Below are 16878 nucleotides of genomic sequence, written 5' to 3'. Positions count from 1 at the left end.
AGTGCAGCAGTGTCCACGGAGCCCCACGGGGCACACTCCGAACGTACAGGGTGGGTGTCCACAGCCGGGCGCAGGCAGGTTCACAGCCAGGAAGCCCGCCTCACCACCCTACACATGTTCATCCCTTCGTATGCCTGGGTCCTTCCTGGAACACAAAACTGTTTTGGGAAAAGTCCTTCGGCTCCCACATTTGTGGACTAAGAGAGGAAACTGTGAGCGGAGCCCAGCCAATGCCTCTGCTGCGCTCCTACTGGCTCCTGGGCGCCTGGGCCCACCCCCGTCTCTTGTTGGCTGGTCAAAAATATGGCCAGTTTATATAAAATCCTGTTTTGTTCACAGTAACCACACCCCCCCACCTCCCAACTAAACTGGCCAGGCGCACTTAAAATTCTAAGGCCTCCATTTGAAAAAGGGATCCTGTCAGTTTCTCAATAGGCCACCCGCCCACAGAAACGGGGAGGTGGCGACAGGGAACGGCCCCTGCTCCAAAGGACACCCCTTGGCTCGCCCCGAGACTGGGCTCGAAGGGACCCCGGGGTGGCGGAGGACGGAGCAGCGTAGCCCTCCAGAGTCGAGCTGGAGGGGAAAGGGTAGCGGGTGGGTCGCCTGGTGCCCTGGAGGGACGGGGCGCGAGTCCCACGCGCTGAGTCAGGGACCCCGGGCGCAGAAGGCCACGCAGCAGGGACCGGGGTCGTGGGGCTGGGGGCGTCCGGGGACCCCTGCGCGGGTGCGGGCCGCGGGCGCCAGGTGGTGCGGGAAGCCCCCGACGTGCCAGGCCGGGCACAACAAAAGCGCGGGCTGGGGGGAGGCTCGGGCGGAGGGGGAGGAGGGGGCTGCTGGGAGCGCCCGGAGCCTGCATTGGCCGCCAGCCACCGGGAGGAGGAGCAGAAAATCCTCCGAGCGCAATAAAACGGCGGCCCGGCCCAAGCCCGCAGCAAACACATCCGTAGAAGGCAGCGCGGCCGCCGGGAGCTGCAGCGCCGCTCGCCCGCCGCCCCCCACCCCGCCGCCCCGCCCGGCGAATTGCGCCCCGCGCCCCTCCCCTCGCGCCCCCGAGACAAAGAGGAGAGAAAGTTTGCGCGGCCGAGCGGGGCAGGTGAGGAGGGTGAGCCGCGCGGGAGGGGCCCGCCTCGGCCCCGGCTCGGCCCCCGCCCGCGCCCCCAGCCCGCCGCCGCGAGCAGCGCCCGGACCCCCCAGCGGCGGCCCCCGCCCGCCCAGCCCCCCGGCCCGCCATGGGCGCCGCGGCCCGCACCCTGCGGCTGGCGCTCGGCCTCCTGCTGCTGGCGACGCTGCTTCGCCCGGCCGACGCCTGCAGCTGCTCCCCGGTGCACCCGCAACAGGCGTTTTGCAATGCAGATGTAGGTAAGGAGCGGCGACCCCAGCCCCCGCGCGGGGCCCCACCTCCCCCGCGACCCCGAGGGTTCGCGGACGCCCCGCCCGCCCGCCGCTGGCCGAGGGACCCCAGCGCCCGCCTCCTGGTCCCTCGGCGCCTTCTCGAATCCTGCAAGTGGACGCCCAGAGCCGACTTTCTTTCCCCCCTCCCTCCTCTCCCTTTCTTTCCCTCTCTTTGCCGAGATGCGTCTCAACCTCAAAATTCCACCGAAATTCCGCCGCAGCTCCAGCCCCAGGAAAGGGAGCCAGTTTGGGTTTTGGCAGGCGGCGCGCCCTGGGATGCCAGCGCTGGGGGCGGGGAGCGTGGGGGACACGGCGTGGGGGCGGGGGGCTGGAGGACTGGGGACCCCAGGAAGAAACTTTCGCAGATAAGGTGGGAGTTGGGCTTCTCTGGGCTTGGAGCTGGGTGGGGAAGGGCTTCTCTGCTGGGGCTTCTCCCACCAGCCCCATTTGGGGGCTCCCCGATCAAGCCAGGGTGGGATGGAAGCCCGCCCTACCCGAGGCAGGTTCCACAGGCCCAGAGGGGCAGGTGAAAAAGCCGGTGGCGTCCCCTGGCCTGGCTCCTTGCTTGTGCCCTGCCCAGGAGGCCCTGCAAACTGGCTGGGCAGGGACCGGGACCCCCGAATGTTCCGCTTTTTCGGGACGTCCACAAAAGCTGGAGACTTTCGTGACCGGACCCGGCACGTGGGACTGTGCTGCTGCTCAGATTCCCCAGCAAATATCCATGACCTCAGGACTCCTAGCCCCCCAAAAGACGGGCGTCATGGAGGGAGGGAGGAGGGGCCCAGTTATTTGTTCTGATCAATGGAGGTGGAGGACCAGCAGAAATGGGAGGAACCCGCTGGCCCGAAGTTTCCACCCTGGTCCTGCACCTCAAGCCTCTGCAGCCCTGGTGCTGGTCAGCATGGTTTTCCTGGGGCAAGTGTGGCAACACAGCAGGTGGTCTTGGAGCCCCCTGCCCTCCTTCCTTCTTATGTCTGAGTCTCAGTCGAGTGACCTGTCCAGGGCAGATGGAGCAAGGCGGGGTCCCCCTCACCTGCCCAGAGTGGAGGTGGGAGTTTCTGTTTCTCCTGCTGTCAGCCACGCCCTTCCCATACCCCGCCCACGGCTTCTTGCCCCACCCCGGTTAGCCCTAGGAGCTGCGTGCCCAGCTGGGGAAGTTTTCAGTTGCACCGGTCTACTGAGATCACAGGTCTCAGGCGGCTCAGGCCACCTGGGTGGAGGGCTTGGTGTGTGCCCGTGTCACAGTTTCCACAGAACCCAGTTTGGGGGAAATGAGGTCTTTTCTCCAGTTTAGCCTTGGTGCTCAGCAAGATTTGGGGGTGAAGGAGAGGCTCCTTTGATGAGGGAGCCATAATGGGCCTTTCTCTGGGGGTCCACGAGGAGTGCAGGCCTGTCCAGGCTCCTTGGCTGACCAGCACGTGGTGGGGCAGGATGTAGAAGACCCAGAAGGAGGCTGCCGAGAAAAGGACCTGGGAGTTGGATTTGTAGGAGCTGGGCCTTGGGACCCCTCCCCCCTGCCCCACCCCCACCCCGCCCCACACACACACTCCTCAGCTGTGTGGGAGAATGTCCAGGCAGCCACTCTGTCCTTGCTTGGCATAAGTTAAGGCGGCCACTGAGCTGGGAGCTGTTTCTGCGTGGGGTGTGGATCCAGGATGGCAGAGGGTGGAGGGCTGCAGTGCGTGCCTCCCGCCTCCTTCATGCTTGGCACGGCACTCTCCTCTTCTGGGTTGCCTGGCATTTGTGTCTAAATCTTTGCATCAAAATCATCCTGTAGCTAAAACTTTTCACCCCATCCCAGCCCAGAGGCCCAGTCAGATGCCAGAGGTGCACTGCAGAGCTCAGGGCATTTGCTTTCTGTGGCCGCTGTGACAAATGACCACAAATTGGGGGGCTTAAAAGAACAGGAATCGATTCTCTGTAGCTCAGGAGGCCAGAAGTCTGAAAAGGTGTCCGCAGAGCTAGTTCCTTCTGGAGGCTGTGAGGGAGACTCTCTTCCAGGCCTCTCTCCTTGATGTTCCTTGGTGTGTAGACACATCACTTCCATTTCCGCCTCTGTCTTCACACGGCCGCCTCTCTTGTGTGTCTCTCTGTCCAGATTTCCCTGTTCCTTTTTTTTGGAGACAGCAGGCTGGAGTGCAATGGCGCAATCTCGGCTCACTGCAGCTTCCGCCTCCTGGGTTCGAGCAATTCTCCTGCCTCAGCCTCCCAAGTAGCTGGGGTTACAGGCACCTGCCACCACATCCGGCTTATTTTTTGTATTTTTAGTAGAGACAGGAATTCGCCATGTTGGCCAGGCTGGTCTCGAACTCCTGGCCTCAGGTGATCCGCCTGCCTCAGCCTCCCAAAGTGCTGGGATTATAGGTGTGAGCCACCGCGCCCGGCCAAATTGCCTTGTTCTTCTAAGGACAGCAGCCATTGGATTTAGGGCCCACCCTAATCCAGTATGACTTCATCTTGATATATCAACAAATACCCTATTTCCAAATAAGGTCATATTCATAGGATCTGACTAGATGTGCATTTGAGGGGGGACACAATTCAGCCCATACACCAGCCTGCCTTCTCTTATTCCCAGTCACCCTTTCCGTGCTCAACCAACTTGGGATAAACAACCCAGGACATCCCAGGGTAGGGCCCCGGAACAAATCCCACAGGGACGACAGTGGCCTGTCTATTCTCTAGTGTTCGATTCTCCTCGAAGTGATGCAGGTTTGTGACTTTCTCAGCAATGGTTCCACATTCTGGCTCAGAGCAGAATTGCCTGGAAGATTCTTAAAGATTGCTCAGGTCTGGGTCTCTTTGCAGATACAGAGGGTCTTGCTCAGACTTCGGCTTTTGCAGTTTTAAAAGGCCCACAGGTGATTTAACCAGGGCTGTGACCCAGGGGTCTCAGAAAGGGGGTACAGTGGGGGTTAATAAAGGCTGGCTTGTTATGTGGCAAGCTGGCTCCTTTTACTCTTCGCTGCATGCAGGCTTGTTAAATGGCTTGGTGTCTATAAGAGGCAATTGGCTTAAGAAACAGTCAGATTTCTGTCTGCCCAGCTGAGGATTTCTGGGAGGTATCTCCCTAGCAGCTCTTGCAGCTGGTAGGACCGGAACTGTGGTCGGCAAAGATAATTCATGATGAGGTGGTGATGTTTAGGATAAGGGATGGTAAGAGGTGACCTGATTTCTTCCTGGAAGGCCCCAGGTCCTTGTCCTTTCCAGCAAGGCCAGCACGAACGGGAAGCATTTTGTGTCTCAGTTACAGCACTATTCAAACGCGCTGCTGGCCCGGCTCCCTCTCACCCAGTGAAATCTTTCACATCTACTGCCAGCCTGCACAGCTACAGGGATCTGGCTGGAAATTAGCTTTGGGCTCACCATTCAGGCAGTACCATGCCTGGAGCCACTTAGCCAGCTGAGCTACTTGGCAGACTCGGGCTGCTTGGGCCCGTTTCTGGACTCAAGGGTAAAGCCAAGAGCTCTCTGGATGCAGAGAATAAAACCTCTCCTGTGGCTTGGGTGGCAGTACCTAAAGCCACACATTATCCTAGAAGACCTCTGGGATGACATCTTCCTCACATGTCCCCATCTCCAGAAACTGTCCTCTGCAAACCCCCCGAGGAGCTCCAGCTCCAGCTAGAGAGGGGTCCACAACCAAGAGGGGAACACCTGCTATTTCCTGGGGTGAACAGCCAAGGGTGACCTGGTTCCTGGGGGACACAGTGACAGGGACCAGACAGATAGTAGGGGCCACCCCAGAAAACACACAGCACACAGTCAAAAATGGCTCTGTCTTCAGGACACGTGCTCAGGAAAAGCAACACAGCGTCAGATTCATGTGAGCTGGGTCAGGCCTTCTATGCGAGGGGGCGGCGGTGGTGCTTTTTAAAGAAACTTGGCGACTCGTTGTGCGAAGTATGTGATTGATCTGTATTGTCAGTTTTGTTCATCTTGATTTTCATATTGGGCTTGTCTGTGTTTCAACAAGCAATTATGGAGTGGCTGCCTCTGTCCCGGGGGATGTCAAGGGAGAAGCAAGACATTGTCCCTGTGGTGGGGGAGGCAGGGGCTGGCACATCTCGGCACCAGGCAGTGTGGAAGGGGGTTCCTGCTGCCCAGCGTGGTGAGCAGGCCTCCCCTCCTCAACTGCCCGGGTGTGGTATAAAGTCAGTCCACTTAGTGTGGTTTCGGTAAATAATTAACAACAGATAAACTTTCGAAATAACCAAAATTCAGGAGTAATCATGTGACAATGTGAAATGTATTTGCAAGATGTGAGGATAGAAGGCCCATGGTAGGTTGAGGAGGGAGCTGTGGGGAGAACTGAGGCTCTTCGGCTTGGTTTTGAACAGTGTCCTTGGAGGGACAGGATCTGTCAGGGGAGTCACTGGCCCCTGAATTACTGGCAGCTCCCAAGGCAGGGGGACTGGAAGAGCAGGGAGAGCTGTGCGCAGCCTGGAGGTATGGCAGGTGCTGGAAGGAGCTCTCCGGACAACACACGTTTCTCCCTATCTGGGATCTGAGGACAGTGCCAGCCTGGGAGCCTCTTGGGCCTCCGCCATTTGCACCCTTCTGGGGGTGCAGAGCCACTTACGCAGTCCCGGCCTGTGGTTTGTGAGCTGCAGGTGAGCTTGGGTACTGCCTCCCTCCTCCCTGCTGTCGCAGCCAGGTTGCCAGGTAGATGCCACTGGTGTGGGCTGAGAGGTTCAGACTCTGTGGCGACGTCTGAGCACATGGAGAACAGGGCATAGATGACTCCTGGGAGACTGAGAGGTGCAGGCAGCCGTCTCCAGTCCTGATGCAGAACCACTGACTCGATGCAGTGGGGGTCGCGTGTAGGGGTGAACCTCTTGGGTTCCGAAACAACAAAGAGGTCTCTCCGAGGCTTCCCAGGCAGCTGCGAGGATGGATGCAACAGCAGGGAGGAGGAGATAAGAAGGAAGCAAAGACAGGCAGACGTGGCAGTGGCAGGGGCAGGAGGGGTGCATGCCCTGGACGCTCCCTCTGTCCCCCGGTGCACGCACAGGCTCACAAACTAGAGACGGAGGGCAAGTGGCTGCGTGGCTAGGATGGTCTTTTTTTCTTTTGCTTTTTTTTTTGAGACAGAGTCTCGCTCTGTCCCCAGGCTGGAGTGCAGTGGCGCTATCTTTGCTCACTGCAACCTCCGCCTCCCAGGTTCATGCCATTCTCCTGCCTCAGCCTCCCGAGTAGCTGGGACTACAGGTGCCCGCCACCACGCCCGGCTAATTTTTTTGAATTTTTAGTAGAGACGGGGTTTCACCGTGTTAGCCGGGATGGTCTCGATCTACTGACCTCGTGATCCGCCCGCCTCGGCCTCCCAAAGTGTTGAGATTACAGGCGTGAGCCACCACACCCAGCAGATGGTCTTTTTCAAGAGGGGAGGGCAGAGTGAAGAAATCAAGGTTAGGGAGGGTGAAGAAGCCGCATCTGGAGGATGGCGCTGGGGACCGTAACCCCCGGTCATTTAGCGGCAGCAGGGTGGGGTGTGCACAGGTGTTCTAAGCCAAGGGACCAACTGCCCCAGGAAAGGTGAGAGTTCTGGGTACAGAATAGGCCAAAGAGGAGCCTGGGGATTCAGGTGGACCCACAAGGAGATTGGGGCCAAATGTTACTGCTCTGGCTTGTCATGTGACATCTGCATTCCATCCCGGGGCCCACGCAGCCACCAAGGATGTTCTGGCTGTGGAATGACAGCGGGCGTTGCCCAGGGGGCCTGGTAGAGGGCAGCCACCTAACTCCGTGTGCTGGAGTGGGCCTGGGGGTGGCACCGGAGTTTCAGGACTCTCCAGGTGCTGCTGCCGCCCGCCAAAGTTGGCATAGACCAGTCGTCTCCAGAGGGGTGCCCAGTACAGCCTTGGTGCTAAGAATGTTATGAATAGTTAGCATATGGATTCAGAGTTGTACTCTGAATAAAATTTTTATTTTTACTTTTTTGAGACGGAGTCCCACTGTGTCACCCAGGCTGGAGTGCAGTGGTGCAATCACAGATCACTGCAGCTTCAACTTCCTGGGCCCGAGCGATCCTCCCACCTCAGTCTCCTAAGCAGCCACCACGCCTAGCTAATTTTTGAATTTTTTGTAGAGATGGAGTTTCGCCATGTTGCCCAGGCTGGTCTCGAACTCCTGAGCTCAAGTGATCTGCCCACCTTGGCCTCCCAAAGTGCTGAGATTACAGGTGTGAGCCACGGTGCCTGGCCTATATTTACTTTTTTAATGAATATCTGATATTGTGAGTGCTTGGCCAAGGTTTTGTTTTTGTTGCCCATGGGTCTGAACAGAAAGTGTGGAGACTCTGACCACCTCAGTGTCGGGGGGTGGAGTAAGCAGGCAGATGAGCTGCCCTGAGATTGCTGGGAGGAGGGAAGGGGGGCAGACCCAGACTTCCCAGTGAAGAGATGGTCAGGAGCATGGATGTCTCAGAGTGGCAGGCAGGATTAAGCTGGTGTCCCCAGGACCTCCCAGGGCCCACCTGCCTGGACCCCTGCAGTCTGAGCAGGCTGGAGTCCCTGGAGCCTGTGCCCTGACGCCCTGGTGCCCTTGTGCATTTGTTGGGGGCGTGGCTGTGCAGCGGCAGAGGGAAGGGTACAGAGACCCCGCCCCGATGAATCCCACCTTACAACTGAGGGCTGAGCTACTCCCCAGTCAGCCAGGTCAGACTGGAGCCCAGGGAAAGCTTCCGGAGCCCCAGCAAGTCAGGTTGAGAGTGTGTTTGCGCTAAGAAGCAAATTGAGGAACAGTCTTTATAAAAGAGGGGTCTTGGCCAGGCATGGTGGCTCACGCCTGTAATCCCAGCACTTTGGGAGGCCCAGGCGGGTGGATCACAAGGTCAGGAGATCGAGACCATCCCAGCTAACATGGTGAAACCCCGTCTCTACTAAAAAATACAAAAAATTAGCCGGGTATGGTGGCGGGCGCCTGTAGTCCCAGCTACTTGGGAGGCTGAGGCAGGAGAATGACGTGAACTCGGGAGGCGGAGCTTGCAGTGAGCCGAGATCGTGCCACTGCACTCCAGCCTGGGCGACAGAGCCAGACTCTGTCTCAAAAAAAAAAAAAAAAAAAAAAAGAGGGGTCTTAACTCGGAGTGTATGAACACCCAGCCAGAGATAGGCCTGGCGGGTTTGGGAGTGGTCACAAGCCCGGAAACTGTAAGTGAAGTTGTGTGTGTGTGTGTGTGTGTGTGTGTGCGTGTGCGTGTGCGCGCGCGCGCGCGTGTGTGTTTTTTTGTGGACAGTGGCAGCCACCAACTTCTGAAAGGTGCCTGTGGCCCTCCAAAGGTCAAGTCACTGCCATTTAAAAGGTGTCTTTTTATAGGTTTCAAGTCTTCTGTTTACTGTGAGTATCTGCCTAGTCTCAGAGCTGAGCGATGGTAACGATCTTGCCTTTCTCTCCTCTTCCACCCTCATTCTGCACTTGGCTGCCCTGGGCAGCCAGGGTCCGCTCAGACACTACCACCACGAGGGGAGTCCAAGGCAGATCTGTAACCAGCTCTGGGGAAAGGATGCCATCAGTGTCCTTTGGCCTCCAGGCTGGTCTCAGGGATGGCTCCAAAGACCTGGGAGGTTCTGTGGTTGTCTTCCATGAGGAAGGCGTCCTTGGTAGACGGCAGCTGCTCTTTCATCTCAAACTCTGATCACAGCTGGACCACACATGGCCTGAGGGAACTCCAGACCTCACCAGTTAGGAAGGGCCTGGTGTCTATGTCTTAAATACCTGTTTCTTACAGAATTTATTCACTTAAGGGTTTTATATTTTGTTTTACAATAGAATTTGGGTGCCTACCATACACAAAAATACTATGGCAAGTGTCTCAAGGAATTTATTTAGTTTTTTAAGACGGAGTTTTGCTCTGTCGCCCAGGCTGGAATGCAGTGGTGCGATCTTGGCTCACTGCAACCTCCGCCTCCTGGGTTCAAGCAATTCTCCTGCCTTAGCCTCCAGAGTAGCTGGGATTACAGGTGTGCGCTGCCATGCCCAGCTAATTTTTGTATTTTTAGTAGAGACCGGGTTTCACCCTGTCAGCCAGGCTGGTCTCGAACTCCAAAGCCATGGTGCCCGTCTTCAAGGAAGTGAGCGCAGAAATGCGAAGATCATCTTGCAGGCTGCACCTCTTGCTAGAGACTGTTATCGAGGTTAGGACACTGTTGAGATTGTGGGTCCTGAGGGGTGGATCTTATCAGAGCTCTGAGGAAAGGTCCTGGGGTGGGTGTGGGGAGCCCAGGGTGGCTGTGGTAGAGAGTGTACCACAGGGAGACAGAGTCATTAGAACAAAGTATGGCCAGGCTTGAGCCCAGGCAGAGTAGCAAAGCCTGGAGGCCGGGCAGTGGGTCCCGGCAGTGGGACTCCGGGGAAGGCTTTATGGCCCCTGCACTGGGGGAGAGGGGGCAGACAGGAGGGGGATGACATTGAGGAAGAAGGTGGTGTTGAGAGGCTCGCGGTTACCAGGGGAGCAGAGCTCCCACCTGCACTGGGGAAGACCCAGGAGATGGAAGGCAGGCCCTGAGCGGGGCCGTGGGTCGCGGGCAGACACAGAAGGAGATGCCTCTGGAGCTTGACCCAGTGCCCGGGAGCCAGATGCCCTCTAACCTGGTCAGGAGCTCAGGTGGGTAGAGGTCTCTGTTGAGTTCTGCTGGAATCTGGTGACCAGAAAGTCTCGGCGAGAGGGATTTGAGCTAGAACTTCAGCAGACAGTGGAAATTGTGTAACGGGGCCTTGGAGGGAACAGGAAACGGAGCGTTGAGGGGGAAGGGAGCCAGCAGTAGCGAGGGGAACTGACATTCATAGCAAACAGGGTGAGCAGGGGTCAAATGCTGGCCCCAGATTGAGTCCAGCAGAGCGATCTGGGACAGGTGGCCTCTGTCTGCCTCCGATTCCACACCGCCAAAAAGGAGAGGCGAATTTCCTGCCTCCCAGGAAGCTCTCGGAGCTAGTGGGGGACACCAGCTCTTTCTGCATCAAACCCTGGCTCTCCCTGTCTTTGTGTTCTTGTTCCTCCCCACCCCGCCCTGAGGGAGGCCTGGGAGCAGCCAGGGAGGTGAATCATGACATGGTGATAATGACTATGGCAACAATAGCAGCTGGCAGAGGTGCCAAGGGCTTGGAGGTATGTTCTTGCTCTTCACTAATGTCAACCCATTTCCTTCCCTATCCTCATCCCCATTGTACAGACGATCCAACGGAGGCACAGGCCCACTAAGGAACCTGCTCAGGGTCAGCTGGCTAGCAAATAGCAGAGTAAAAGAAGAGATAGCTTTTAGGCCAGGCACGGTAGAATCACGCCTGGGATCCCAGCACTTGGGGAGGCCGAGGCATGTGGATCGCCTGAGGTCGGGAGTTCAAGACCAGCCTTGCCAACATGGTGAAACTCCATGTCTACTAAAAATAAAAATATTAGCTGGGCGTGGTGGTGCACGCCTGTAATCCCAGCTACTCGGGAGGCTGAGGCATGAGAATCGCTTGAACCTGGGAAGCAGAGGTTGCAGTGAGCCGACATCACACCACTGCACTCCTGCCTGGATGACAGAGTGAGACTCTGTCTCAAAAAAAAAAGAAAAAAAAAAAAGACGGCTTTTAAAAGGAGGTACATCAACAGAATGGTGCTGATTGAGACTGACGTTGGCTTGGGGAAGGATGGTCTAGGCTGTGGAGCTGGGCTGGAGCTCTACCGGTGACGGATGGAGCCACTGAGAAGGGCGAGGAGCTCCTGAGGCTGGCCTTGTTCATGAGGTTTGCCTGTCTGCTGGAGATAAGCTAAATCAATTAAGCTTTCTCCCTGCCGCAACAGAGTGAGCATATATTTCAAATGATATTACAGATTTGTGTTTATGACCTAGAAAAATGTTCAGAGCATAGTGCTTTCAAAAGCCCAGACTGGGCCGGGCGCAGTGGCTCACGCCTGTAATCCCAGCACTTTGGGAGGCCGAGGTGGGTGGATCACCTGAGGTCAGGAGTTTGAGACTAGCCTGGCCAACATCATGAAACCCCATCTCTACTAAAAATACAAAAATTAGCTGGGCGTGGTGGCGGGCACCTGTAATCCCAGCTACTCAGGAGGCTGAGGCAGGAGAATCACTTGAACCCAGGAGGTGGAGGTTGCAGTGAGCTGAGATCGCGCCACTGCATGCCAGCCTGGGCGACAGAGCAAGACTCCATCTTAAAAAAAAAAAAAAAAAAAAAAAAAAGCCCAGACTGGCCAGGCGCGGTGGCTTACGCCTGTAATCCCAGCACTTTGGGAAGCTGAGGCGGGAGGATCACTTGAGCCCAGGAGTTCCAGATAAGCCTAGGCAACACAGCAAGACCTCATCTCTACATAAAATAAATTAAAATTTTAAAAATTAGCCAGGGGTGGTGGCACGTGCCTGTAGTCCTAGCTACTCGGGAGGCTGAAGTGAGAGGATCACTTGAGCCCAGGAGTTTGAGGCTGCAGTGAGCTATGATTGTACCAGCCTGGGGGACAGAGCAACACTCTGTCTATAAAGAAAACAAAAAAACAGCTCGGCTGGGTGCAGTAGCTCGTCCCTGTAATCCCAGCACTTTGGGAGGCCAAGGTGGGTGGATCACCTGAGGTCAGGAGTTCGAGACCAGCCTGGCCAACATCATGAAACCCCATCTCTACTAAAAATACAAAAATTAGCCGGGCATGGTGGCGGGTGCCTGTAATCCCAGCTATTCAAGAGGCTGAGGCAGGAGAATCACTTGAACCCGGGAGGCGGAGGTTGCAGTGAGCCGAGATCAGGCCATTGTTCTCCAGCTTGGGAGACAGAGCTAGACTCCATCTCATAAATAAATAAATAAATAAATAAATAAATAAATAAAAGCATAGCCAAAGTTTTGAAGGCAGATGAATGCCAATAATGTTCTCAAGAAGCAATAAAACATTGGCTTATAACCTGTGCCTCTGAGGACTCAAGGGGAAGTCAGGCAGGCCCTAGCGTTAGTCGCAGCTGCCTGCTCTCCCAGGTCAGCCCTTGTACCCTCGCGGAGGAAGCCGTCCCTTCCGCCTCTCTCCATCCTAAAGAAAACTTCTCTGTCTCTCCATTCATGTCCCAAATGCCTTCTAACTTTAAAATAATTACACAACTATACGTGTTAATCATGGAAAAGACACTTAAGCAAAAAGAAAGAAAAGTCGCCCTGATTGTATCCATTGCCTAGAATTTTTTTTTTTCCCCCGAGACAGAGTTTCGCTCCGTGGCCCAGGCTGGAGTGCAGTGGTGCAATCTTGGCTCACTGCAACCTCCGCCTCCTGGGTCTAAGCAATTCTCCTGCCTCAGCCTCCAGAGTAGCTGGGATTACAGATGTGAGCCACCGTGCCTGGCCTGTTTTTTGTTTTTTTGGTTTTTTTCTGAGACAGGTTCTTGCTCTGTCACCCAGGCTGGAGTGCAGTGGCATGATCATGGCTCACTGTAGCCTCAAACTCCTGGGCTTAAGCAATCCTCCTCCCTCAGCCTCTCAAGTAGCTGGAACTACAGGAGCATGCCAGCACACCCAGCTAATTTTTACATTTTTTGTCGAGACGAGGTTTTGCCATGTTGCCTAATCTAGTCCGGAACGCCTGGGCTCAAGCCGTCTTCCCACCTCGGCCTCCCAAAGCACTGGGATTACAAGCGTGAACCACAGCACCCAGCCTGCTTTTGAGCTGCTTTATTGAGGTGTAATTCACATACCATGAGGTCACTCCTCTGAAGTGCACAGTTCAGTGGTTTGAGTACATTCACAGAGCCGCGCAGCCATCGTCTCTAATTTTGCAGCTTCCAGAGTAGGGCCTCAGCGTTTGTTCACCTGATGTTTCCCCACATAGACTCAGGTCAAACGCTGTTGTTAGAGCCCTGCAGAGCCACGGGTCTCAGCCCTTATTGGTATGGCGAGGTCCTGTAGCCGGCAGTCGGCCTCCCAAAATGTTGCTGGCTTTTTCCTGCAGTTGGCAAACTAGACCCACTGCTGGGCTGATGGCCTGTTGTTGTAAATATGTTTTTTTCTTTTTGCCACCACACCCAGCTAATTTTTGTATTTTTAGTAGAGACAGGGTTTCACTATGTTGGCCAGGCTGGTCTGGAACTCCCAACCTCAGGTGATCTGCCTGCCTCGGCCTCCCAAAGTACTGGGATTACAGGCTTGTGCCATTGTGCCTGGCCTATTGTAAATAAAGTTTTATTGGAACACAGCCTCGCCCACTGGTAAGGCCAAACCCACGTGGCTTTTGTCCTATAGCAGCAGAGTTGAATGGCGGTGATCAAGGACTATATGGGCCTCAAAGTCTAAATTACTTAACAGCTGGCTGTTCATAGAAACCTTTTCGGATCCCCAGCCTAAGTCATCGCAGGCTGATGGCACAGGTCTGGGCTTCCCAGTCCTTGTGTGGTTGGCTCCTCTCTCCCCGGATTGCCTGTTCCCTGCTTTCCAGAATCAAGCAGGTGGCCTGGGAAGAAGTGGAACCTGCAGGGTGTCATTCTCCAAGCTGATGCTGAAGATGCGATGCCTTCACCCGCCTCTTCTGTGCTCTTGAGCGCACGGGTGGGCTAGAGCAGGGAAGATGGACTTTCAGGCTGGAGCCTGGCTTTCTGTGGTGGGATGTTCTGTGGGTACCGAGACCCCCCTACTGCATCTTTAGGGACAGCATCTGGCTTGGGTTGAGAGTTTATTTGGCCCTTTCTGATCTGTAATCGGGAGAGATTGATTGGGCTTTCCTGGCACAGACGTGGCAAAGCAAACTGGCAGTAGGGCAGGCTTTGCCAAGGCCCATCCTAGTAGCAGAGGCCTGGTCAGAGCACCTGCCAGCAGCTGCTGCTTAACCAAGGACAGAATGAGGAAATGGACATTTCAGAGAAAAGAGACGACATGAAAAGTATTGGAGGAAAGAGCCTGGGCTTTGGAGTCAAGTGGGACTGGTTCTGAATCCCGACTGTGTGCCTCTCTGAGCCTCGGTTTCCTCTTCTGTAAAAGCAGGATCAGACTCTTCAGTGTGGTGCCATGGGAGATTAATATTTTTTTTTTTTGAGACAGAGTCTCACTCTGTCGTCAAGGCTGGAGTGCAGTGGCAGTCTTGGCTCACTGCATCCTCTGTCTCCCAGCTTCAAGCAATTCTCCTGCCTCAGCCTCCACATTAGCTGGGATTTCAGGCGTGTGCCACCATGCCCAGCTCAATTTTTTTTTTTTTTGTATTTTTAGTAGAGATAGGGTTTCACCATGTTGGCCTGGCTGGTCTTGAACTCCTGACCTCAAATGATCCACCTGCCACGGTCTCCCAAAGTATTGGGATTATAGGCGTGAGCCACCACGCCCTGCCAAGATTAAATTTTTGATGAGTGAGTCAAGTGGAGGCTGGGCGGGGTGGCTCATGCCTATAATCTCAGCACTTTTGGAGGCCGAGGTGGATGGATCACTTGAGGTCAGGAGTTTGAAACAAGGCTGGCCAACATGGCGAAACTCCATCTCTACTAAAAATATTTTTAAAATTAGCTGGGCATGGTGGTGGGTACCTGTAATCCCAGCTACTCGGGAGGCTGAGGCAGGAGAATCACTTGAACCCAGGCGGAGGTTTCAGTGAGCTGAGATCATGCCACTGCACTCCAGCCTGGGCGACAGAGTGAGACTCTGTCTCAAAAAAAAAAAAAGCACTGGAGGGGCTCAATAGTTAGTTAGTTTGTCCCAGCCCCTCCTAGAATGTTGAGATCCTGGACAGTGCTTCTGAGAAACCTGCAGTCTCTGTCCAAGGAGCCCTTAAGGAAGAAAGGCAGGAGTGTGAGACAGGAAGACCGGCTTCCCCTTTCCATTCCACACGGCTGGCTCGCAATGTTCTGTTTCTCCTGCGATAGCCTGGTTCCTTCCTGCTCCCCAGCTCGCCTCTGCCACCCTTCTTCCCTCAGTCCAGATCAAGAGTTCAAGGGATGGGGACAGATGATCAGAAAGGCCCAGCTCAGGCAAGGAAGGGGAGAAAAGGGAACTCGTATATGCTGTGGGTGGGAATGTAAAGTAGTACAGTCACTATGGTGGAGGTTCCTCAAAAAACTACAAATAGAACCGCCATATGATCCAGCAGTCCCACGACTGGGCATTTATCCAAAGGAAAGGGAATGAGTGCATCAGAGAGACACCTGCACCCCCATGGTCCTGGCAGCACTGTTCACAATAGCCAAGATATGGAATCAACCTCAGTGTCCAACAACAGATGAATGGCTAAAGAATGAAATAGTATTTCATTGTGGATGTTGGTACATCTACACAATGAAATACTACTCAGCCATACAACAGAATGAAATCCTGTCATTTGCAGCAACATGAATGGAACTGGAAGACGTTAAGTGAAATAAGCCAGGAACAGAAAGTTAAACATGGCATGTTCTCACTCATATGGGAAAGCTAAAAAAAAGAAAAGTTGATCTCATCGAAGTCAAAAGTAGAACAGAGAATACTAGAGTCTGGGAAGGGTTGGGGGAGGAGAGAGGGAGAGATTTGTTAAAGGATACAAAATTACAGCTAGATAGGAGGAATGAGTTACAGTGTTCCGTGTCACTGTTGGATTAATGTAATTAACAATAGGCCAGGCGCTGGCTCACACCTTTAATCCCAGCACTTTGGGAGGCCAAGGTGGGCGGATCACCTGAGGCCAGGAGTTCGAGACCAGCCTGGCCAACATGGTGAAACCCCATCTCTACTAAAAATATAAAAATTAGCCAGGCATGGTGGTGTGTACCTGTGATCCCAGTTACTCGGGAGGCTGAGGCAGGAGAATCGCTTGAACCCGGGAGGTGGAGGTTGCAGTGAGCTGAGATCACGCCACCGCACTCTAGCCTGGGCTACAGAGCGAGACTCCATGTCTCAAAATAAATAAATAAATAAATAAAAAGAAATTAACAATAGTATATTGTATAGTTTCAAATAGCTCGGAGGACATTGAATGTTCCTACCACAAAGAAAGAAATGCTTGAGACGATGACTGTGCTAACTACCCTGATCTGATCACTATACATTGTATGTATCTAAACATCACTATATACACCGTAAATATTACAATTATTATGTGTCCATTAAAAAGAAAGGCCCAACCCAGCTCACATAAGGATGGCAGGTGTGTTCCTTAAAGCATCACACTGGATCCCAGTACTAGACAGACACTCCATCTCCGGGTGTGTGACTCTGCCTTTGCTGTGCCCTAGTTCCCTGTTTGCTCCAGCTAGTTGAGAATCCATATTGCCTGGGTCACAGTGCCCAGCCTGGGTCCCGTAATGTTGTGGGGGGTGGGAACAAGGGAGAAAGCCAGGAGTGCCAGTAAGGCCGGCTACTTGGAGTGTCGGTAGCATGACGCTGCACATCTAGAGCATGTACAGAAACCTGATGAGACCCGAGCCTTACAGTGACCCTAGGTACAGAGGACATTCATCACCACTGGGTCTCTAACACTAGGAAGGTGACATAATCCGTTTGCCCACGGTCACACGGCAGCTGGGGGTCCAGCTGCACCATGGCCAGGCCTCTGGC

At 54.7% G+C, this 16878-nt stretch overlaps 1 protein-coding gene across 1 annotated transcript in view; it reads left to right on the top strand.

The window, feature by feature from the left end:
• The first annotated feature begins 927 nt into the window (after positions 1-927).
• The window catches only part of TIMP2 (TIMP metallopeptidase inhibitor 2), a 73755-nt gene continuing 57804 nt past the window's right edge, over positions 928-16878 (top strand). The window contains exon 1 of the mRNA XM_054456707.2: positions 928-1362. Coding sequence (XP_054312682.1) covers positions 1233-1362 — 130 coding nt within the window. The 5' untranslated portion in view covers positions 928-1232. The remainder of the gene's footprint in view (positions 1363-16878) is intronic.

Source organism: Pongo pygmaeus, chromosome 19, assembly GCF_028885625.2.
Source record: "Pongo pygmaeus isolate AG05252 chromosome 19, NHGRI_mPonPyg2-v2.0_pri, whole genome shotgun sequence".
Classification (NCBI taxonomy): Eukaryota; Metazoa; Chordata; class Mammalia; order Primates; family Hominidae; genus Pongo; species Pongo pygmaeus.
Note: the sequence above shows the minus strand (reverse complement) of the source record. Positions and strands in the feature narration are given on the sequence as shown.